At 40.8% G+C, this 25,331-nt stretch overlaps 1 protein-coding gene across 6 annotated transcripts in view; it reads left to right on the forward strand.

The window, feature by feature from the left end:
* Positions 1-3,700: 3,700 nt before the first annotated feature.
* TBC1D12 (TBC1 domain family member 12) overlaps positions 3,701-25,331 on the forward strand; it is a 97,173-nt gene continuing 75,542 nt past the window's right edge. For 2 of the 6 annotated variants that reach the window (XM_038411124.1, XM_038411125.1), the window contains exon 1: positions 3,701-3,805. In XM_038411124.1, the coding sequence (XP_038267052.1) occupies positions 3,747-3,805 (59 nt within the window). In that variant the 5' untranslated portion in view covers positions 3,701-3,746. Of the gene's footprint in view, positions 3,806-8,061; positions 9,278-25,331 lie in introns of those variants that run through there. The other 4 variants (XM_043518741.1, XM_043518742.1, XM_038411120.2 and 1 more) reach the window with 4 other exon arrangements.

A 25,331-nucleotide genomic window follows, 5' to 3' on the forward strand; every position in this document is an offset into this window, starting at 1 on the left:
TGAAGAATATCTGATTACATTGTGTAGCAGTTAGAATATAGAACTAAAGTCAGGAAACCTGGATTCCATTCTTAACTGTCAGTGTTGAACTTTGTGACCTTAGGCAACTCGTTTAAACTTCGGTGCCTCAATTTCACACCTATAAAATAGGGATCATATTATTTATTACTTTTCTAAAGTATTTTAACATCCTCTATGAAATGTGTTATATACAGCATGCAAATTACTGTTTTTTACATTGAGTGTTTGTGTTACAAATAAAAAAGAGAAACAGGGTTTTTGTTTTGTTTTTTTGAAAGCAGGAATTGATTATATGGTTATTATGTGTTATATTATGAAAGAGCTGAGTATTTATATATAAAATCTTAACCTTTTGAATATGGTTAAGTGACTTGAAATACTACTACTTTTTTCTTGTGAAGTGAAAGCTTAATCTTTGGATATGATTATCAGTTGTTCTATCTCCCCTAAATATTTTTCATCTTGAACAATCAAGATAATTTTCTTGATTTTTGTTTGAAAATGGTTATACTTTTGAATAAACCTATTTAACCACGGTTAATGTAGATAACTAAGTTACAAAGACTTTTGGCATCATATACAAATATCATATTTGTTTCTGTCCTTGGGAAAGGATTGCTCTTTTAATAAACCAAAAGCTCAACATTATTGAGGACCAGATTTGAATGGTTAAATATATGAAAGCAGCTCTACAGCAATCCTTATTGTATGTGAGACTAAATAAACCATGTAAAGATATTCAAAGTTTCAGAGGTATTCAGAAATGAAACACCTACATTTATTAGACAAAGCTGTATTTAGTGGAATGTTCTGAAAAGCTTAGATTACAGTAGTACTATATTTGCCTGAGTCTAAAGAGTTATATATAGGTAACAGTGACATAACCCAGACCATAGCTCTCAAAGAAGTAGTAAGTATAGATAAAAGATCCAATCTTGCAAGCACTTATGATCAAATGTAGTGCTTACTACTGCAAGTAATCCTGCCAATTCATGGTAGTGAGTGTTACACTCACTCAGTCTGAAGTGCTTGCAGGACCAGGTACTAAGAGTATGAAAGCCAGCACTTGTGCCATTTTCCATAGGACTTCGATCGTCATCAGCAGTTTAAACACTCGTTTATACCTGTAATTATGATTGCAGTCAAATTGAGTAAGACTTCTTCAACTGATGGCTTGCCAACACTTTTTCAAAGCTATGAGAATAGGACTCCTTCACAAGGACTACTCATTAATGTAGAACATTTTACCTCTAGAAGTTCCAGAAAGGAAATATCCTTCAAGGATCCAAGCTGTGATTAGTTGGATTTCATCCCACTAATACAAGAAATGAATTTTGAAATTGTCCTGAAATCTCTTCAGGAATTTAAGACCTCAAAACATTATACAGTCAAGAGGTGTATTATAAATGTGGTTCAGGTCATGTCATGTGTCTAAAATCTTGTCCTTGAAAATGATGTGGGGGAAGAAATCATATGTGCTCTGACACTGTCTCTAGCAGCTGATGAGTCTAGATGAAAAAGATTGCTAGCAGTCCTGAAGAAGGCTGCTTCATGGTTTCATATAGATTGACAGATTTCAAGGTGAGAAGGGACCATTATAATATCACCTGATAACTTGCATAACACAAGGCATAGAGCCTCACTTGGTAACTTCCACATCAAGTTCAGAACATCTGTTTGAGTTATAGCATATATTTTAGGAAGACAATCAATCTTGATTTAAAGAATTCAAGAGATAGAGAATATACCATGTTCCTAGGTAAACTATTCCAGTGGTAAACTATTCCACCCTCACTGTCCCACTTTATTTCTAGTCAATTCGTCTATCTTCTGCTTCTAACCATTTTAATCTCGTTATACCTTTCATCTCTAGATTAGAGAGTCATCTATTACCTGAAGAAGCTGTCTGCCCTGACAAATAAACACACTTGGTGGAGGTGATAATGCCTTAGTAGAAGGAAATGTTAGGATATAGATATTCAAGCCTGTCTGCAAAGGTCTACACTTTAAGAATTTAGGTGTATTCTTATCACTTAGCTAGTTATAGAGGTACAAAACTAGAATCAAAATCAGTCTGCCTGTTTATATGCCTTCTCTCACTATGAAAGTCTAAGGCCTTGTTCTTAGGCTAAGGCCTTTTGCTAAACAGCAGGGGCAACCACTTTAGTGTCTCTTTGCTGAAGGGTGTGCACATACCTCACCATTGCCCCATATTTCACAGAGGAGACATTTGGAGGAAAAAAAAATAATTTCTTATCTTGGGCTTTGGGATCAAGCTCCCATTGCTAAAATGCAGAATCTAATGATCTGATATTAGATCTGAGCTGACTTCCCCCTTGGGAACTCAGTGAAAGATCAGGTCTAGTATAGGGTTGTTTGTTTATTTTAAAAATCTTAGATATTGAATGTCTCCAGAAAAGACATTTGGTGGAACAGTTTGAGTTAAATGGATGAAAATTGCAAAGATCTCCCCCCCCCCCTCAAAATGCATAGGTACAAATTTTGTTTAACCCTAAACTCAACATGGGGCTGTTGATGTAATTGTGTTTGCAAAATCATGTTGCCACACAATGTTAAGGTGCAATACTAGTTTAGCTAATTCTGCTGGGATGGTCAAATAGGTACCAGGAGCTTGCTCTCGCTGTATAACATCTCATTAAGAGTACTGGTTCTCCATGAAGCCAGCCCCTTCTAGACACCAGAAATCTGAAAACTTCTGGGATGGCACCATAATAAGATGACATCACAGTACCAATGTCAGCCAACTGTGACACTGTATATGTCTTTGGTTGGGGAAATTAATCCACGCTGGGAATTCTTTGATTGTAACATTGTTAGTTCTAAATTGCTAAGAAAAGGATAAAGAAAACAAATTGGTTTCAGTTTGAATTTCTTGAATGCTTAGGTTAATAAAGTACAAAGGTCGTCATCATAAGAGGTTATTGATAAAGCTAATCCTGAGACTGTTAAAAATAACATTTATGGCACGGCTTGTGAGATGCAAACCTAACAGTCTAATTAACTCATACCACAATAGACCCTCCTCCCACCTATGCCCCTTCCCTGAAAGGGACTGCAAGGGTTGCAGCATAGGGCCATTCTGCCCCATGCTACCACAGATATCCCTCTTACACCTGAGATGTTCCTCCATAGAGAGATCTGTTAGCTTTCCAGTTCCTGTATGCTGGCTCTGCTGGTTTACAAGCCACGGCAGCGGGAAACCCTAGAATTGGGGCCTAGAGTAGCTTGCCTAGCAGCAAAATCCAAAATTCCTGGTTTTACCCAGATGCTAAGATCTATAGTGAAGAGAGGTGGTAAAAAATCATGTATGATTTCAGAAGTGTATCTATAAAATGAGGATAGAGAAAGAGAAAAATAAAACCAAGATAATAAACAGTTGTTATTTATTATTAAAACTATCCCCAGCAGATTTTCTGACCCTGAAGCTCTAGCAATGATTTGCAGCTCAAGAAAGTAAACAATAAGAGAACACAAGATTCTATTTAAAAAGAGAGAGAAAGAGATCCTTGTAAGTATTCCCAGATAAAACTATTTCTCTTAAAAACCCCCATTAATAGAAGAAAGGATTAAAATGAAGGAGAAAACACTTTTGTGCAGTTGAGGCTTCCTCCATTGTTCTGAGCATGCTCCAGCTGGCTGCCTATAAAGACAAGTTGGTCCGCCACACCACAGATTAAGGGAAACTTTGAGGAGGGAGTCATTAAATGGAGGACTCCTCTAGCCAAGAGTTTCCAAGAGAATTAGATATTTCCCCTTTAGAAAGGTAAGTTTAGCTACATTATTTCACTCTTCTAACAGATTCTTCTATTACAGCACACTGTTGTACTTAAGGGTTACTTCTGACACTTATCCTAGAAAGGGAGGATAGTAACTTACAAAATTCTCCATGAAAAATAGTGTGGCTTAAAGTCCCCAGAGAGGAAGTAGCAAGAAAGTTATTGCTGGACAAGACTTGCTAAGCAGTCCTGTTTCAGCATTAAACGGGGAAAGAAAAATAACTTCCCATAAAAGCAAATGATACTGCCTGTAAGTACTAACTACCAGATATGATCCATCTCTTAGACCCTGCTGCTCCCCACACATACAGCTTTCTTTATTTCTTTAATTTGCTGCTTTATTTAATTAGTACCCATAGACATTGTCATGGGAGTATTGCTTCCACTCAAAGCCTTCGCTTGATCCTGCAAACCTTACTCATGTGGTTAGTCCTATTGCTCTGATGTCTTCTCTTGAGCTTCTGCCCTCTCCTTTCCTGTGAAACTGCTCACTCAGAAGATCACAAAAGTAATCTTTCTTTCCATATCTATGATCTGTTCTCTGTGCTCATTCTCCTTCGTCTCTCTCGTGCTTGCCAACTTCTTGAGACCCTCTCTTTTTTTGGACTTCTGTGGCTGTGTCCTTTCTTCATTTTCTGCGTTCTTGATGACTCCTTTAGCACTACTTTTGAAAGATCCTTTCCTTCTTCCTTATCCCCTTTTGATGTTCCCAGGAGTTGGGGTTTCATTCCTCTACACTAACTCTTGGATGAGTCTATTATAAGCTTTATGCTTAATGAGACTTAACTCTACTTTTCCACCCGTGACTATATTCACGTCTTTTCTTTGTCTTTCTAATATGGGTGCCCTGCTGCTTCCTTAAAGAAAAACATGGCAGAAATTGAACATATCTGTCCTCCACAACTTTCTCCATGCTTCCTTTCTCCACTTCTGTTGACAACTCAGTCACTTCCACCTCATGCCCCATCACTAGATCTCTCTGTCTGTACAGCATTGTAATTCCTCCACAGCTCTGCTCCTGTCCACGCTTCATTTTCTGGAGCTCCCCGTGTTCTTGCCTGCTCTTCTCACATTCTCACCCTTTGTCTGCTCATGTCACTCTTGTCTTCATGACATTTTCCAAGCTTCTCCTTTCACCTAGAATGAGATCTCTTTTCTTGTATGCCAAGCATCCTTACTTCCTTCTTCAACTTTCTCCTCAAAATTCACCTTTTTTACTTTTCAACATTTTTTACTATTATGCTTTTTCCTCTTCCCTTTTTACTCTACTTTAGTCTCTACTTAATATCAGAACTTAACATTTGCTTATTATAGATTTCCCCACACAAAACTCTTCACCTACAAGTTAAGGATGCTAGACCCAAAGTGAAACATAAAGTTAGTAACTAAATCATTCAACACCCCTACACTATAATCAGCAGTTTTCCTTCTTACCCTCAACTATCTCCTTTCCACCAACCTCAGCCCACATATCTCTCAAACTCAACTAACCCTCAAACTCAACTAACTAACTAACAGGCATCCTTGTCCACCTCTGTCCATATTTATTGGTTATGGCTTCACGTGTTTTTGATGACTGATACAAAATTAGTGTGTCTCTAATAAAGTACATTACACATTCTGTGTTTGGTTTTCTATTGGTATGTGGGGGATATGGTGTCATGTTGCAAATAGTGGCTTTAAAATGTTTTTCTGTAATGTGATCTATGTAGTTGATCTAAGGTTGATATTAATTTTTATGTGGAAATTGCATCATTGGAATCTGCGTGTGTGTGTGTGTGTGTGTGTGTGATAGGAGATAAGGGTTTAGCTGAAGTCAGTGGAAGCTGCAAGTGCTCTGAAAATCAGGCTCATGTTGGACACCCAAAATCTGGAGCTGTTTTTGAACATTTTGTCTAGAAGGTTAACTCCTTCCTTCCCACCCAGTTTGGCATGTTAAGGAACCTCCATTAAATTATATAGGAAAATCTGAACATGACCTTGGCTTATGTTCCCTGTTAGGATCCTGCTTACGTATACCTACTGAGCTAGCAAAATGAGTCTCATAACTTATGAGACGTCTGATGGCACCTTAAAGACTAACAGATTTATTTGGGACTCCTCAGTGTTTTTGTGGATACAGATTAACATGGTACACCTCTGATACTTGATCTCATAAGTTAGTTATGCAATGTTCTAAAAAAAATAGCCCTCATAACTTTTAAATATGTTGCCCTTTCATTATCACTGAATGTCCCTTAGCTCTTGTATTATGAAAAAAGGCATATAGAAGTCCCTGACAAGCAACTGAAAGTAGTCAGTTGGATTAGAAAAGTGGTGCCCAGCCTGGGGCTTTGAGACTCTAAACCTCAAGGGCAACAGTTCAGAAAATGTGTAATGGATGATAAATAGAAAATGAGCTCTGAGCTGTGCCCTGTGATTTTAAAAATAGTTAGTGATGGAGAATCCACTGCTTCCCTGGCAGACTACAGAAACCTGAGGGATAGGGCTGCCTTAAGGGCTGCACTATGTAAACCATCATAGATCATAGGTTCTTGGAGTCATATCAGACTCTCCACTTTCCTTTAAAAACAGAAGATAAAGGGAAAGAAAATTGGTAAGTTTCCAGCCTTCATGGTTGGGAAGAAAAACTTGGAAATGTGAACCAAGCATGATTGGTGTAGAGATATAAACTCAGTCTGTAGACAGCCTTGAGAAGTGTACCCCATTCATTCCAATCTCTTCTTAATAAGACCAACTATTCTCAGGACCGGCTCCAGGTTGTTTGTCGCCCCCAAGCCTCCGAGAGCGCAACTGCCCAAGCAAAAAAAAAAAAAAAAAAGTGTGTGTGTGTGTGTGTGTGGCCACCCCGGAATTGTCAAGCACGTGCTTGCTTTGCTAGTGCCTAGAGCCAGTCCTGACTACTCTGGGGAGCCCTGCCACTACCATTCCAACAGAGGAGAAGTGCACAGAAGGGTTAGCTTACCCCTACAGGCAAAACCACCTCAGATTCTGGAGTAAGAACTGGGGGGCACCCCCACTGCTTCTGTGGCTTCCTCCCCTTAGCAGCTGTTCCTAGGAGAGGGAGAAAGGAATCCAGTACTGCTGCTGCTGTTCCTGAGGCATGCTGGTTATTCTGCCACATCTGGTGGTGGTGAGGAAAAAGCATGGATATTTGGGGGGAGGACTCATGTTGTAGTATCTCAGAGGCCTCAATTTGTCTTAATCTGGCTCTCTCCAAGGAGGGCTGGATATATGTTCCACTGGCTCTGCTTGAGCCTAGGGGGAAGTACCTAGCAAAGAATGGTTCCCCTCTTTTCCCTGTCCTCCGATCCACCTGATCAGCCCAGGAAGGGGGTGGGGAAAAGAGAAGGTGAGAACCAACAATCAGTTATACCTACCTAATTCTCTGCCCCAGTGTGGGATATGGCAGCCAGAGGGCTGCTCTAACTTGCATTGATTGTCTGTGGCCCCCAAGGGACCAGAAAGCATTGGGGAATAGTAGCACTGCACTGTGTGGTGACTGTTCAGAGAGGGGGCATAGGAGCCGGCTGTGCTGACGCTAAAGCCCATTGATGTCTCTCCCCACATTACGGAATCCTCAGCATGGGATTTACTGTGGTTTCTGCTCCCTCTGTGCCATCCATATGGTGCAAAAGGAGAAGAACCTTCCCCCAAATATTGTTGTCTCTTCCCCTCTTTGCAATAAAGGGGCTGAAAAGGTTGGATACCATTGGTTTAGAAGGAGTCAAAAAGAGGTTGTCATATCTAATGTGGTTGCTGCCTGGGAACCAAGATTAGGCTCCTGAGCGGTGTATGTTTTAGATGGAATTTCTGAGCTTATTGCACCACTTCACAAGTATGAAGCTGCCCCAGAGCCTGTCTTGTGCAGGAGGTAATGTTATCATTAGCTTTAACTGAGCAAGCCTGAGTCCTAGGCTGCACTAGATATTAACGACACCATACCAGCTTCTACTTGTCCACCTTTCTACTTGTATAGTATGAAATGAAGGGCCATCAGCACATTGGAACTAAATGGTTCAGGCCGACACCAGTGAAGTCTGTAGTCTAAATCATGCCTCTGGGTGCTGCTGCTGTTACCCATTAGTAATTACACCTCTGGCTACTGGGATCTGATTTTTAGAGGAGGTGGTTTCAGATGGAATACGGTAACTTGGTGTGGCTAGGTTTTGATGGAATTTCGTCACAGAAACAGTTTTCTCATGTGAATGAGGGAGTGTTAGATAGAATACGGTAAGGGGAACTGAGCGTAAGGAGGTAAAGGAAATCCGAGATTTCCCCTCCCATGAGGAGGATCCTATCTAGGTGGCATCTCTATGATACCGGATATTCCAGGGTTGACCAGGTAGGTCTACCCTGCTTCTCTATGGTGGAAGCGCCTTTGGCTGGGGGGCTGCTGCGGTTGTGCGCTTGCGTGAGCCGGGCTGCCCCAGGCCGCCGTCCGATGCAGTGAGCGGAGCCAGCGGTAGCTGCGGCTCCCGGTGTGAAGAGCAGCGCGCGCTCGCCCCCCCCCCCCCGCCCCCCGGTCTGCTGCGCCGGGGGGGCTCGTGCGCCCCCGCTACCCCCAGCTGCGCCACTGGCATCCCGGGGGCTGCGGGGCGGCAAATGGTTGGGCCGGACGATGCCGGAGCTCAGGGCAGCGCAGCCTTGTTTCCCGCGGGCCGGCAGGATGAGGCGACGGAGGAGGAGGAGGCGGAGGAGGAGGAAGACGGGGAGTGGGATGGGAGCCGAAGCCGGAGCTTGAGCGGCGGCTCGGGGCAGGAGCTGCTGCTGCAGCGGTACCTGGCCGGGAAGGTCGGTCCCACGGCGCCTGCGGGGCTGGGCTGTAAGTTCTGCCCGGAGAGACCCCCCAACGGGGCCGCCTGTGTCCTGGGCCCCCACGGGAGAATGACCAACGGGGACGCCGGCTTCCTGCTGCCGCCGGAGGAGCCGCCTGCTTGGGCCTTGCGGACCGAGCCGGGGCCCGAGGAGGAGGAAGCGAGACTGCCCAATGGGGGTTTCCCTCACTTTCTCCCCGATCCCCAGCCGGAGCCGGGGGGCGGCGCGGGCCGGGCGAGCCTGCCGGCGGGGGCCGCCCTCGAGGAGTCTCTGAGGAGTTGCTGCTTGGGGCCCGATCCGGAGGGTGGCGCGGCAGTCGGTAGCCCCTCGCCGCCGCCGGCCCTCAGCGGAGCTGGGACTGGAAGCCCGACAGAAGCCGCCGCCGGCGTTCGGACTCCCCGGGACTGTAGCGACGGGGCTGCTGCGGCGGGAGCTCTTTTCCCGGCGCCTGTGGGCTTCATAGACATTAACCTGAATTCCCGCAACACCTACGAAGTGAGCCGGCGCCGAAGCGCCCCGGAGCACCAGCCACACGAGGGGACGCCGGCCACCTCCCCGGCCCCTCCCCAGGAGCCGACGGACAAAACCAAGAGAATCGCTATCCCTGGCAGCAGCAGCGGCATCGCCGACTTTATTACAAGGTGAGATTCCCCCTCCCCCGGAGCCCTGTGTTACCGGGGCGGGAGCGATACTGACCCTCCTAGCTGGGGAGAGGGAAGAAAAGGACACTGCCCTGGTGCCTGGGAGAGCAGGGACAGTAGTGAGCTGATGGTGGGTGGAATAAACTTCAAAAATAGCGTTAGTCTGTGCAGAGATCCTCTCAAGGCGACCCGATGCTCTGTTGCCCTACCTGTTCCACTAAGCTCCCCGAAACTAGCTTTGGGACCTGTGCCCTGGTCTCTCCTCCCCCCTCCAAAAAAAACCCATAAAACAACCCTGCCTCACTCATCTTTTAAGCATAAAGACCAATGGTCTTTATGCTTAAAAGCTAACAGTAATTTTCAGTAACACTGATCATGTTAGGTTTCAGAGTAGCAGCTGTGTTAGTCTGTATCCACAAAAAGAAAAGGAGGACTTGTGGCACCTAGAGACTAACAAATTTATTTGAGCATAAGCTTTCCTGAGCTACAGCTCTCTTCGTCAGATGCAACGTGTTAGTATTAACTTCCAGCAATGGTAGATGATTGTGTGCAGAACTTAAGTATCTCCTATCCCTGCCAGTAGGGTGACCAGATGTCCTGATTTTATTGGGATAGTCCTGATATTTGGATGGGGGGGGGCTTTTTCTTATATAGGTGCCTATTACCCTGCACCCCCTCTCCTTATTTTTTTTCACCTTTGCTATTTGGTCACCCTACCTGCCAGGCAGAGAGAGGCTGTGCACTTGGGAGGGAATTTAAGAAGACTGAGCCCTCCTCTTAACTGACATATGTTTGTAGTGTAAAGTACCTTGCTGGGGGATGTGGAAAATCCAGACCCCTGGGCAATGTAGTTACACTGACCTGGTGGACATAGCTACCTGCTCTGGGGGAGGTGAAGTACCTACACTGGTGGGAGAAAGCTCTCGCATTAACATAGACAATATCTTCACTAAGTGTTACAGTTGCAGATGCAATGCTGTAAGTATAGACAAGCTCTTTGAGAGTTTTAGAACTCCAGACCATGAGTTTGTTGACTTCAAAACTGAAGACTGCATCACATGTCATGATCCATGTTAACTTAATAGCCACAGGTCTCTGGAGAATATTTGGTATTAAAATAAACTTTTCTGGGTTGGAGAATTGCTGTCAAAATACTATGACTGTTATAGTTCTCTGCTCCTCAGTAACTTTCAATCAAAGAGCTATGAGACTTAATTGATAATGTGATAAAGAAACAGCGGTTTTTCATTCATAAGCAGAGCTTGGAAAATTGTACAAGCCACCAACTAGCTTGAATGCTAAACCTGTTTGGAGTAAATTTGAAGGAAAGATCTTTGAAAGGCAGAGCTGTGTAATTCTGGGGTCTCTCCTGTATAATGCGGGGTTAATGTGCCTCAATGGACACAGCATATCTTGTAATAGATCATGCTTATTTACCTACACTCTCTCTTCTGTTATTCTTTCCCTATATTGTCTTTTTTCTCTTGTTCCCTCTCCCTGCCCCCTTTATATATACTTATACCTGAGACTTATTTTAGAGAAAAGATAGATATAATCTCTTACATCCAGTTAACTAATACAGTCTTCTCACGCACAAGGTTTGGAAATCTTACAAGAAATCAGATAGAGTAAACCCACTAGCCGAAGACTGATAGGAAAGATGAGTTTCACGCTGCAGAGAAAATGCCCAAGTGAGAAGCACTTTCCCTTGCTGCAGCTGCTGCGAAAGGGGAAGATGCTTGGATTCCTAGTGGATGCTATCCCTGGATTCTGCTTTGGAGTTATCTTCAAGCTAGTAACTGCCTGATAAATTTGGAGTTTGTCATAGAGCCTCCTGACTGCTTTGAGAATGGATTGAGGGAGGTGTCTACCTGTCTACTGCAATGGGAGTGTGTGGTGTTTCTGCTCTGTCCCTCCTTTGCTTTTGTCATTTTTTGTCTCCAGTACTCTATGCTCCCCTGCCTCATTTTTTGAGTACTCCAAATTAATAACTCCAGTTCTTGCTGTTTGTTGCTTTCCAGAGTAGTAGCCAAGTAACACTGAGTAGTCTTCTGGGAAACAGTGAAGACTGACCAGGCTAAATCCAGGTCTGTGCTACAAACTTTCGCCAGTATACTGATGTCGGGTGTGGGGAAGATGACTTTTATTCGTCCCAATGCTACTTTTCTGGCAAACCATCCTGATATAGATACGCTTATATACTGGCATAAGTGCTTTTGCCATTACAGCTTATTTTACTTGGGGAACCTGTCTAAGCTGTACTGGCAAAAACATTATTTTCCTTATACAAGCTGCATCTACTCTAGGAGATTTTACTGGCAAACTAGCTATACTGGCAAACCTTTTCTAGTGTAGACCTAAGTTTCCATTTTGCTGCAGTTTGGAGAAGCACTACTAAAGACATTGGAGTGGTCTGCCTACAGACTTTCTGAGAGGACAGCACAACAATAATTTTAGAACTTGCCCACATGAAGCAGCAATTTGCACTATGGGGGTGTGATTTCTAAAGTGTACTAACTGATCTGGGCAGATCCTGATGCTGTGTGGTAAAAGTTTCCTAGTGTGCTTTAATGTAGTGCTCAAACCCCACTGCGTTAGAGTACATTAGGGAACCTTTAGCTTGTACCAGCAGGGTCTGCCCAGACCAGTTAATGTGCTTTAGAAATCAGATCCCTTGCTGCTCTGTGTAAGACAAGCCCGTATGCTCCTTTTCCGTGTTGTAGGTTATCTTTGCAACTTTAAGGGCTAGAAGTCCCTCCCCCCCACCTCTGCTTTTTTTTTTTTTTTTTTTTTTTTAATATAAAGCGTTTAAATGTTGCAGAAGTTGATTTTTGTTTTAAGAGGCACTGGTCTGGAACTGTTAAAGTTGCCTTATGAGTGAATCCTCAATAGTGACAATGGGGTCTCTTGTGACTCTTGTAAATAGATCATTGTATTACAATGAGTACGAAGTCATAATGATGCTGGTACCAAACCTTTAAGTTGCTGTGCTTGGAAACAATCCCAATTATGCATGCCTTGATTTCCACTGAAGGTGCTTTTTATAGAAGGGAGAATCACTTCTCTGTTCTGTTCTTCCTCTGTAGTTTTGTGTTAAAACTCTGATTCTTTCATTTTCTTACTTTACTCTGCCATCTTCTGTTGTATTTAAAATTAGTCTTAAAACATAGCTGCTTTTTTTTGTTTTGTTTTTTTTTGGTAGAAGGCATTTAAACGCAAAAGAGGCAGCTGACCATACTAATAGGCCAGAAATAAGTGTTTCCTCCAGGCTTTTTGGTAAACATTCAATAAAGAAGGTATGCTAGAACTCAAACTGCCTTGTAAGTACTTTTCAGCTGTAACTTACAAACAGAACACAACTCTGTGCTTAATCACAGAATCACTTCTTTACTTTCAATAGTCAGAACCTAGACTGTCACAAATTAACTTAAATCGAACCCTTAAATATCAAACCTAATGCCCAATGAGGGAGAATTTTGATCATCTGATGATTGGGACCCTGGTTTCAAGCCTAACAATCTGTGTAAAATCTAGTTGATAGTGCTACATTTTGTCTTGAAAATAAGTTTTCACCATCTTTCTTGTTCTATCTTTATTTCCATTTTTTCCCCAGCATGCGGTGTGGGCCTCCTGTTTACCAGCCATAGTAATTGAGGGGTTTGTTAGAGCTGATGATCAGTGGGGCAGGGAAAATTGCATGTCCCCAGATTCACCTGCCTCCACCTTGAATGTGTGTGTCTGATGCTATGGCCAAAGCTTCTCGAAAGCTACCTGCCTTCTCTTAGACCTTGTCTACTCAACAGGCACTGTACTGCTATATAGTTACATCTGTATAATCCTGTAGTGTAGATGCAGTGTACAGTGACAAATGGGGTGTAGGAACACCACCTCCCCAAGCAATGGTAGTTAGGTTGGTGGAAACACTCTGATGTTGACCTAGTTGCATCTGCACTGGCAGCTGAGTTGGCATAACTGCAGTGCTTGTTGTCGATTTTTCCTACCCCGTGGTGACACAGTTGTGTCAACTTAAATTTAAGTGTAGACTGAGCCTTAATGTACCTAGATCTGGCAGTAGCTCTTGTGGTACATAATTATAATCTGAGGCCTGGTCTATGCTTTAAATTTAGGTTGATATAGCTGTGTTGCTCGGGGGTGTGAAGAATCTGCACCACTGAGAGACTACAGTTTTCTGACCCTCACTGTAGACCCCAAATCGTAGCTAGTTTGATAGAAGAATGTTTCTGTCAACCAAGCTACCATTGCTTGGAGAAGTGGTGTTCTTACGGCAACAGAAAAACCGCTTCCATTAGTGTAGGCTGTGTCTACGCTGTTGGGTTATGCCAGCATAGGTATGGCACTGTAGCTATGCTGGTAGAGTTCCCATACTGTAGACGTGGCCTGAGACAGTAGCCTACTAGCCCAAGTGTGTGTCTTGTCTCATTGTTCACATCATTTTTGAGCAATGCTAGTGGAACCCCCTGCTCTAGCAGCATAGCAGTGAATAGGGAAAACTGAAGGGGAATGAAAACAAGCAATGCTTCCCCTGCCCCCCCCCTCCCCCAAAAGGCAAAGAATGAACTGTAAAAGGGCAAGAGAAGGAAACTGATGGAGATCAGGCAGCAGTAACTATACCAGGGCTCCAGCGAGAAGGTTGGGAACCATTGTTTTGTGATGGCTTTTTCTAGGATCTAGAACTCTTTAAAAAGTTTTGCAACTGTATAATATATGTGCAAGAACATGTATCTGTTATGCACATGGCTACTATTCCTTTCCCTAGAACAATTTTACTACCTCACTTTATAGCCACCTGACAATTGTTGGTAAGATACTTGATTGCCATTTTATTCTCAAGTTTACAGCTTAACAACTGTGAAATGTTTTTTGTCCTGCATCTTTTCATTTTTTCCCCCTCAATCTTTACATTACTGCTCTTTTGAATAGCATGTTTTAATGTTAATTTTGCAGAAGTAAAATCTAATGGAATGTGGTTCAGTTTCTTGTTCCCAAAATTCACCTTTGTGAAGAATTGTCCTTGCTGGTGTAAACTGAATGGTTTAGTTTTTAATAAACAGTTACTATGGCAGTTACATAAAAATAGAACAAGACGCACTGTAAGTATTTTTTGTGACTGGTTCATAAGCAGTCTTGTGAACTTCATCAGCCAACTACTGGTGGGTCACCAGAGGTAGTGGCAATTTCCTCTACCCTCACCTCCCCAAATCTCCCTCAAACCAAAGAATAACACTCCCCCCTCCCCAACCTTCTGCAATTATTACTGAAATAAAACAGTGCTGGGGAGTCATCGTTGTACCTGCAAAGAAAAAACTTTAAAGTAGTGTTTTCTAGAGTGGGGTAGCAGATGGTGCCAGGCTAGTTTGGGTGGGACACAGGGCAGAGAAGGGGATCACTAGTGGAAAAGTCACCTGAGCCTACATGTCCTTTACTCCATTGTAAACATGTTCCTCTGGCTCAAGCAGCAGGCTGTACCTCAAAAGCTGATTATCTTCCCATCTTGCTCCTATTGTTGATCTTAATAAGCAGGTGGGGAACTACAAAGAGATCAGTTGTCAGAAAAATAATATGTAGGTGATCTAAACACTACTGCTAGTTTAATTATGCTTCATTTTTTAGCTTCTGCTCATTCTAGTTCCCTTGCAGCTTCAGCTATCTGTTTAGAAATTTTGAATGTAACAGTTGCTCTTACATTTCTCTCCATCTCAAATATTGATTTATGAACAACAAAGCCATTCTCATACCTACCTGTCCACTTAAATTACAAATATTTGGCCTGAATTCCAGTTGCCTGGAGAATCAAGGTAAAAAGCTACTGGACCCAAATTTTGTTGCAGTGATCATTGTAGTTAACTTCAAATAACATTTCCCCCTGGAGTATAGCTGGGCTAAAACTTGCAGACAAGACAAAAAAGCGTGCTTATTTTAAAGTTGTAATCAAAAATAATTTGAAGGCTTTTTTGGCATACGTAATGTACAGTAAAATTAGAACATCAACTTATTCTGCCATTATTTCTTGGCCCTTCTGTCTAGTTCTAACAGACTTATGTGAACAAGTTACTAGAACTGCATTAATACATTTACTGCAGCCACTTTATAGCTCAAAGAAGAAAAACTGGGAAAAAAAAAATTGAAAAACTACTTTTAAAAGTCTGGTTTCAGAGTAGCAGCTGTGTTAGTCTGTATTCGCAAAAAGAAAAGGAGTACTTGTGGCATCTTAGAGACTAACAAATTTATTTGAGCATAAGCTTTTGTCCAATGAAGTGAGCTGTAGCTCATGAAAGCTTATGCTCAGATAAATTTGTTAGTCTCTAAGGTGCCACAAGTACTCCTTTTCTTTTTTTTTTTTTTTTTTTTTTAAGTCTTACTTTTATTTTTATTTTTTTTTTAGGCTTTTTTTTGCCTTTGCTTTTGGTGATGTGTTCTCTGGCAGTATTTTGAGTTTTTTAATGGGGCCTTTTTCATATGTTTTCTTCCCATCTGATCACCAGGTGTTTCTGTCAAATCATTAAACATTAACGTAGTTATGCAGTTGCTGTATAGTATCTCCATATTTAAGTCTACAGCCAGAACTCTGTTGTACACGTGTGAATGATGAGGATATTTGATTTATCTTCCTTCCCTTTATTTTTCTTTTCTGTACTTATTAAATTCTTAGCATTTTTAACCGTAATGTTTGGTATACATGATTGAGTTTAAGGTTACAACATATTCCAGTACTCTATCAACAAACTAGTATTTGTAGGGCTGGTCTGTACTAGGCATACTTGTCATTAAGAGCTTGGTTCAAACTGATAAAACACTATCTACCCCAGGGATCTCAAACTCTAATCACCACAAGGCCACATGAGGACTAGTACATCGACCCGAGACTGCATCACTGACACCCCCCGGCCCCACCCCCACTCCACCCCTTCCATGAGGTGCCACTCCTTCCCAAAATTCCCGCCCCTGCCCCGCTGCCTCCCTGAGCATGTGGCTTCCCGCTCCTGCCCCCTCCCTCTTGAAAAGTGTTAAGTGCCACCAAACAGCTGTTTGGCAGTGGGAAGCGCCTGGAGGTAGGCAGAGGAGCAGGGACATGGCGACCTGGGGGGAGAGAGAGCAGGGGGGGATGGGAGCTTGGCGGCCCGCAGGAAATAACCCCACAGGCCACATGTGGGCTGCGTGTTTGAGACCTCTGATCTACCCATAAGTGCTTGTAATACTTTTCATTAGTTCTAAGTGTTACAACTATAGTAACTTTGAGGACTTATCTACACAGTGTTAGTGTGCATTAGTATGGTATAAATTCTAGTGTGCTCTACATGTGTTGCTCACTAACTGCCCATGTGGTCCCTGCTAGCATGTACTAAAAATTCCATAAAAGCACAGAAAAGAACTGTTAGTGCATGCCAGCAGAGCCCATATGGGCAGTTGCGGTGCGACATGCTGGTATGCACTAGAAATTACACCCCAGCTGGTGTACTCTAATGTACTGTGTTGACAAGCCCTGAGCAGGTTATAGCTGGTTCAGTTTTCTGACTTCAGTGCTGATGTAGACTAGCAACTTGAGTGCTAGTCTTGGTTCAGTGATTCATCCTAGTGCAATATCACAGTCCTTCTGTCTGTGAGGCAAACCTGCAGCCAAAGCAGGGCTGCTCGCTCAGCCGCCCCACCAACAGGGGCTGTTATGTGCAGAAACTCAATAGGTGTCCCTCCAACTGAGCTGTCATGAGTCGCCACTCAGGTATTGTGCAACAACCCAGCTGCACTAACTTACCATTCACAAAGAGCCTTCAGGTTCTCAGCCTTCAGACATGTGACAGCAGCCTATCTCTCAGTGGAGCCTGGGTCAGATCAGGTATTTCCCCAATACAACAGCGCTACTGGCCAGGAACCCTCACACTGCAATGCAGCAGATCAGACTCTACTCCCAGCCGGCTTCTGTTCCTCTTCCTGCCTCAGCCTTGCCTGAGCCCTGTTCCAGTCTTGTCCTTGCCTTGCTCTGACCTTGCTCCAGCCTTGCCTCCACTTCCTGACCTCCTTGGTCTCTAACCACCTGGCTTTGACCTCTGGCCTGCACCTGGGCTCCATCTACAGTACTATTTTGACTTGTCTACAGACTCTGATTTTGGTTCTGATCCCCGTCCCGTCCCCGGATCTACGTTCCAGTGCTGTCCTCTGTTCAGTCCCGACCCTACGTCAGGCTTTGCCCTCCACTCTGACTACTAGGCCTGATGATGGGAGGTAGGGCCTGACACTGTGCATCCTTCAGTGACTTCTGAGACTCATTCTACCATCAGTCAGCTCTTCCCCTACCAGTTCATCTAGGTTCCAGGCAAGTCTGACAGCAGCTGTGTCTTTGCTTAACTGGTTGTCTTACCAAAAATTGCTTCATTCAGTAAGATCCAAGCATTAAGTGTGCGCCATATGCAAGACATGCTGTTCTGTTGATGGAATTTTTGTTTTCTTAGAGGGGAGGGGAGGACAGGACAACAAAACACACCAACCAATTTAAGGAATTTTATACAAAATCTTCTGTAACTTACACTTGACTTGCAAAGGGAGGGGAAAAACTGTTTGGCTTCGTGTTGTTTTGTGATGTATAAAGAAGACTTCAATATTTAAGAATTTTGCCATTTCTGTTTAACATTAGAAATACAGGTCTCTTACATCCTAAAAGACCGTGGATAAGCAAGAGAACTAGTGGAATTGGTGGCTCAAGAAATGAGAGCTGACCAGTTGAAAGGGAAAATAAATTTTAGTTTTTTGTATACATAACATCTGTTTCTAATGATGTTTAATGAGAATTTTCCAAAGAGTAGGACTTGAGCTGAAGATTCATCAGCCAATGTCTGTTAATTAAGGTGTGGATTCATAATAAAAATCGGAGACACTCGCCCCCTCCTTCCCAGTTTTGCTGGATAACTTTATGGGAAGACCGGACATGTTCCTAATATTTCTCAGGTTGGAAATATGCAAGAAAAATTGTGGAGAGGAGGAGAAGAGAGGCAGGATAGTCAGGTCATATTTATAGATCATGAAGAAGAAAAGGGCACAAACTCCCTTTAAAATACTTTTTTGCAGTCTGTCTTAAGGCAGCAAAGTGAAACACTTCAGATGTGGGGAAAGCTAAGATTGTTTTCACATATACCTTGTAATTCTTCTCGGCTGTATATATTTTATAATTATTAATAGCTACTTGCATAGCTAGCTGCACTGGTTGAACGTAGTACAGCAAGCGAACCAAAGGCATGTAATGAAATGTAGTAAATTTACTGTGATAGTTTAAAAAATCCCAAGCAAACCCAAAATCTACTGTTGTCCAGAATGAGGACCACAGATGATGTAAGATAGTAAGATAGGTCTTACTATGTACCCTTTCTTAATTCACTGCACACCATTCCATATGTGTACTTAATTATGGAGGGCGTTCTATGTAAATAACGTGATTATGTAGTTAGATTAGTGTAAGGAAGATAGTGGATTTACTCAGAATTGCCAAAGAGCAAATTTAGGCCTTCCGTGTACAGGTTTAACAATGTGTAATGGATAAGGCACAGGTCCTTTTATTATATATTGACAATAAAAAATAAATTGTGGTTGCCTCATTGACTGCACCAGCCTGTTGATTGACCGAGGCAGGGATTCTCCAGAAATGTGATTAAACCTTACCTTTCCTTTCCTGACTCTTGCATCTGTAATGTAAATTTAGCTATCTATATGGAATGTATCTTGTTATAGCTTTCTCTTCTGATTATCCTTAATCTCTGAAACTATAAGGTTTGACAGCCTTTCAAGAAACAACTGGAAAGATATCAATTCCCAGTTTTCTTTCTATATGCCCATTTCAACTAGTACCTCCTTTTCTGAGCAATTTTATTGTACACTGGATTCCTTTGATGAAGACCGTGATGGTTTGGGAAATAAGTGTTGAATTGTATTAATGTGGGCAAGGCTGGAATAGCTTTATTTTGATTGATCTAAATTTAAAATCTTGTTTCTGTATAGTGATAGGAAATCTGTGTACTCAGACATGAAGTCTCACTTTGCAAACTGAATAGCAAAAAATATTTGAAAATATGCTGTATACATCTAGATTAGTCATTCTTCCAGTTTGCTGGGACGTATATCTCCGTCACTTTTTTACTTAAAATATGTTAAGACTTCTGGAAATCATTATTGTGCTTAGCTTTTTTTTTTTTTTTTTTCCCATCCCTTCTGTGTCAAACATCTCGTGAACCACAGCGCCACTAGTTTGGTAACACAAAGAAAAAGAATTTCCTTATTCTGTTTTCTCAGTTTTTAAAATTAAAGATAGTAACTAAATCATGAACCAGAAACTTACCTTTGTGAAGTTTTCTGATTACGTTGAGTCCAGTGAAAATAATAAACATGGATTGGACATCTTGTTCTGAGTTGGTCTTAAAATGCACTGATTTTTCAAATGTCTTATCTTAGTAGGTTACACAGAGGTATAACTTTATAATAACCATTTAAAAAGATTGAAGTCAGTTACTTATTCCTAGATTTAAAGTATATTTAGGCTATTAAAGTATGGATTAATGCATGTAATTCCTAATGCTTGTCCCTTTGTGTATGAGACTTGAGTGTACTGTTAGTTACAGAATGCTAGAAAAGTAGGACTGGAAGGGACCTCGAAGTCTTCTAGTCCTTCCCCCTGTTCTGAATCAGGACCAAGTAAACCTAGATCATACCTGGCAGATATATCTTCAGCCTGTTCTGAAAAACCTGCAATGATGGGGATGCCACAGTCTGTCTTGGAAGCCTATTCCAGAGTTTAATTACCCATATAATTAGAAACCTTTCCCTAACATCTAAACTATATATCCCTTGCTGCAGACTAAGCCCAGTATTTTGTGTCCTACCCTCAATGGACATGAAGAATATGCCCCCCGTCCCCTTACTCATTTTTTCTCAGACTAAACATACACAGTTTTTTAACCGGTTTCAAAGTAGCAGCCGTGTTAGTCTGTATTCGCAAAAACTAAAAGGAGTACTTGTGGCACCTTAGAGACTAACAAATTTATTTGAGCATAAGCTTTCGTGAGCTACAGCTCACTTCATTGGATGCATTCCGATGAAGTGAGCTGTAGCTCACGAAAGCTTATGCTTAAATAAATTTGTTAGTCTCTAAGGTGCCACAAGTACTTCCTTTAGTTTTTTTTAACCAGTCCTCATAGGTCAGGTTTTCTAAACCTTTTAGAAATCATTTTTGTTGCTCTTCTCTGGACTCCCTCCAATTTAGCCAGATCTTTCTAAGGTATAGTGCCCAGAACTGGATATATAAATATATCCCATCATGCACTCTCTCCAATCCTTCATATGATTAGTAATTTTGAGAAAATATATGGGGTTGGACATGTATAAGCAACAAAATAACTCTTGGATTACGGCACATAATACAGATCTGCAATACTTGACAGGCAATGATATTCCAATTCCTGATCCAAAGCTTGATTTCTGCACAAAATGCAATCCAAGGACACACCCTCTGCCCCTGTGCGAATGCTTACAAAATTGATTCATAACTTAATTTTTTTTGTTTTGTTTGTTTTAAGATCTTAAATCCTTTCTGTCAACCTGGCAGGCTAGTAGATGGTTATCTGGAAGATCTTATTTCTTTTTAGTGATACATTATTTATAGATTGCGTTGAGTTACATTTGATATGCTTAATAAATTGTTTTAACAGTGAGACTCACCTCCTTAAAAATATGTCGTTAACTTCGGCCACATTCAAATATTTTGTTGCTTTTGCTTTTACTTCACTATTTTTCCTATAACCCATTATCATAATTCTTTGTGAGACAACAAGGATGTAATAGAATTTGTTCTCAACATGCTGTATTTTTTTTATTTTTTTTTTTTTTAATTTTAATTCAATTTTTTTTTTTTAATTTTAAGCTGTTGTGTTGCTCCCAATAATAACAATTCGGCTCTTAAAAACTGCAAACTCTTGTGAGGCTGTAAGGAAAAATGAGAGAGAAATTGCAGGTCTGCATGACCTGAAGTTGTCTTGTTGGATGTGTGGGGTTGGAAGGGTGTGTGTGTGCGTGCGTGCATACGTGGAAGGCACAGTTGAAGTGTACTCTACTACATTTTCAAAATGAAGTAGAATTTAGGGAGCCAGATGATTCAAAACTTGGAACTTACTTTGCCTGAAAGTATATAACATTAGGGGAAACTCCTGTCCCCTAATAAGCCGCAGTCTGACTCTGCATATCCTGGAAATATTGGCAACTGAGTTTGTGAATGACCGAGTACCTCAAGCTAGGCAAGAATATAAATCTGCATAAAATAGGGCATGCTTTTAGTCTTGATAAATGGATCCTTATCTGACTCAAGTTGTATTTTTATCTTGTACATTTGAGACACAGTTTTTGGTAGTAAAAATATACAGTTCATGCATTTTGACATCTGGTGTTACAAAATAATATATAAACACCAAATACAATGGATATAAAAATACAAAATGGTATAATTGGATAGTATCCTCATCTGTTTGAGTTATGATACTTACTAGATGAGGATTTCTCAAATCTTAACCACAGTTGAATTTCTGCCTCATATAAGGTATTAACTTTTTGTGTGTAAACATGCAAAATTAGTTGTCCATATTTATTCAGATAAGGAAAATTGACTGCTCTTTTAGTAATTCTTGTGTTCGACACGTAGCTGCATTAGAAATAACTATACTTAGACTAGCACTGCAAAGCAGTGATCCATTTCAAAGTTTTATCTTAATTTAAAAATGCCTCTGAACATTGCTCAGTCAGTTGGAAACTTTACAAGCTTATTTTGAAATCAACCATGAGAACTTCCTCATTTAAGATCCAAGGTACGTGCTTCAGAATTTAACAGAGAGGAGCACCCTAAATGATCATGATTCAAATCCCTTTCTTTAAATCATTCATGTAAACCAAGTTGAAGCTTTCAAAATTTGATGCTTTAGATTAAAATTAGGGCTGTCGATTAGATCTCAGTTAACTCACGTGATTAACTCAAAAATAACTGCGATTAAAAAAATTAATTGCACTGTTAAACAATAGAATACCAATTGAAATGTATTAAATATTTGTGGATGTTTTCTCCATTTTCAACTATATTGATTTCAGTTACAACACAGAATACAAAATGTACAATGCTTGCTTTATATTTTTGATTACAAATATTTGCACTGTAAAAATGATAAAAGAAATAGTATTTTTAATTCACCTCATACAAGTACTGTAGTGAAATCTTTATCGTGAAAGTGCAACTTACAAAAAATTCTACATTTGTATGTTACATAACTGCACTCAAAAACAGAACAATACAAAACTTTACAAATCCACTCAGTCCTACTTCTTGTTCAGCAAATTGCTAAGACAAACAAGTTTGTTTACATTTATGGGAAGTATTGCTGCTTGTTTCTTATTTACAATGTCACCAGAAAGTGAGAACAGTTGTTCGCACGGGACTTTTGTAGCCGGCATTGCAAGGTATTTATGTGCCAGTTAGGCTACACATTCGTATGCCCCTTCATTCTTTGGCCACCATTCCAGAGGACATGCTTCCATGCTGATGATGCTCATTAAAAAATAATGCTTTAATGAAATTTGTGACTGAACTCCTTGGGGGAGAATTGTATGTCTTTGGCTCTATTTTACCCACTTTTTGCCATACGTTTCATGTTATAGTAGTCTCGGATGATGACTCGGCACATGTTCATTTTAAGAACGCTTTCCTTGCAGATTTGACAAAACGCAAAGAAGGTACCAACGTGAGATTTCTAAAACTAACTACAGCACTCGACCCTAGGTTTAAGAATCTGAAGTGCCTTCCAAAATCTGATCGGGACGAGGTGTGGAGGATTTTTTCAGACATCTGAAAAGAGTAACACTCTCTGTTGCAGAAACCTCAGAACCCAAACCACCAAAAAAAGAAAATTAGTGTTCTGCTGGTGGCATCTGACTTGGATGATGAAAATTAATATGCGTCCGTCTGCTGTGCTTTGGATTGTTATCAAGCAGAGCCCGTTATCAGCATGGATGCATGTCTTCTGGAATGGTGGTTGAAGCATGAAGGGACATATGACACTCTAGCGCATCTGACATGTAAATATCTTGTGACGTTGGTTACAACAGTGCTATGAGAACACCTATTCTCACTTTCAGGTGACATAGTGAACAAGAAGCGGGCAGCATTATCTCCTGCAAATGTAAACAAACTTCTTTGTCTGAGCGATTGGCTGAACAAGAAGTAGGACTGCGTGGACTTGTAGGCTCTAAAGTTTTTTGCATTGTTTTGTTTTTGAATGCAGTTATTTTTTTTAATATAATTCTATATTTGTAAGTTCAACTTTCATGATAGAGATTGCACTACAGTACTTGTGTTAGATGAATTGAAAAATACAATTTTGTTTTTTACAGATTAGATCGGCAAATATTTGTAATAAAAAAATATAAAGTGAGCATTGTACACTTTGTATTCTGGGTTGTAATTTTAAATCAATATATTTGAAAATGTAGAAAACATCCAAAAATACTTAAATGGTATTCTATTATTGTTTAACAGTGCAATTAATCCCGATTCATTATTTTAATCTCTTGGCAGCCCTAATTAAAATATATAATGAACTAAATTATAATTGCCTTTTAAAATGCTACTACTAGTAGGGTATCAGAACTTACAAAGCTGCTCTAAGCAAAAACAATATATTTGAAAATTAAGGCCCTGTTCCTGCATACGCATATGCAGGTACGTAATTATGAATGAGTCAATAGGACCATTCATCTGAGTAAAGTTACTCATGCACAAAGTGTTGGGATCATGAATGGCTAAAATTGTATTTTTCATAAATTTTTTTGACACATTTTTGTTCAAAACAAAATTGCTTTATTGTTAATAGCAAAGGTTTTAGATTTTAAATATGCTAGTAGTTGTTGTGAATTTCTTCTTTGACTATTTTGCTCCCAAGTGATGTAGGAATGAGGTGCCATTGATCTCAAGTCGCAGACCCTAATGGATTATAGCTCAATCGAAGCAATTCTGCTTTTGTGACTTGTGGAACTTCAACATACTGGAAATTGGTGTGCGTTGCAAATATAGTTTAGGTTATATACTTTCCAGTTTTATGTTTGAATTTTGTGGTGGTCCCATAGAAATGATGTTAACGAAGGTCTGTATAACTGTTTTTCAGCAGATGAACATTTTAAGTATGAAGTCTCTTTAAAAAAAAAAAAAAAGTCTCTGTAAAATTTGAAATTCTAACTATTAGGAAAGTATTTAAAGAAGCTAGTACAAAACGTCCATTTTTCCCAATTTAAGATTATAAAATGGGAAGAAAGCAAACAACTAATATGTAAATCTGACTTAACTTAAATCATGATGTGAAATTTTAAAATCCAATTTGAAAAGAGAGATTTTATCCACCTTGGAACTTAATGGATTCTGCAGGTCAGCAGAGTGTTCACCTGTGGAGTTGCACAGGGCTCTGTTTTCTTCTTAGCATGTTCATGAAGCTGGGAAGGGTGTATGTGTAGTAATTAGTTTCTATCAGTAGACTATCAGTAACATATAGATGAAACTTAGCTCTATATATCCTTTACCTTTTTGTTGCACATCCTGCTCTGAGCTCATGAAGGCATGGATCACAATGGCCAAAACCTCTGACAGGATGGAGTTCAGTCTCCTAACCTTTCTCTGGTGTAAGAAGGCTGCCACTGACTTGATCTGTGGACACATTTGCTTAGTAGAGGATGCTGTGATGATACAAGCATTTTACTCTTCCTAATTGCATCTTCTCTAGCCTGTATAGGTTAAGCTTCTGCTAGCTGTCCCTTTCATCTCGGTCAGATGTTGGGATGGTTAATTTAAAGAAAATGATTAAGAAGCGGTTTGTTACTATACTTGCCTTTTGCTATCCCTGGCCAATTCTTGTAGCTTCAAAATCACATTTTTCTTGCCAGTTCCCTTTGTTTAAGTTTGGAAGACTGACTCAAACAGGAGAAACTGACTAAGATGCTATCATGTGCAAAAAGTAAAACAGAAAACTTCCTT

Source organism: Dermochelys coriacea, chromosome 7 (genome assembly GCF_009764565.3).
Source record: "Dermochelys coriacea isolate rDerCor1 chromosome 7, rDerCor1.pri.v4, whole genome shotgun sequence".
Taxonomy (NCBI): domain Eukaryota; kingdom Metazoa; phylum Chordata; order Testudines; family Dermochelyidae; genus Dermochelys; species Dermochelys coriacea.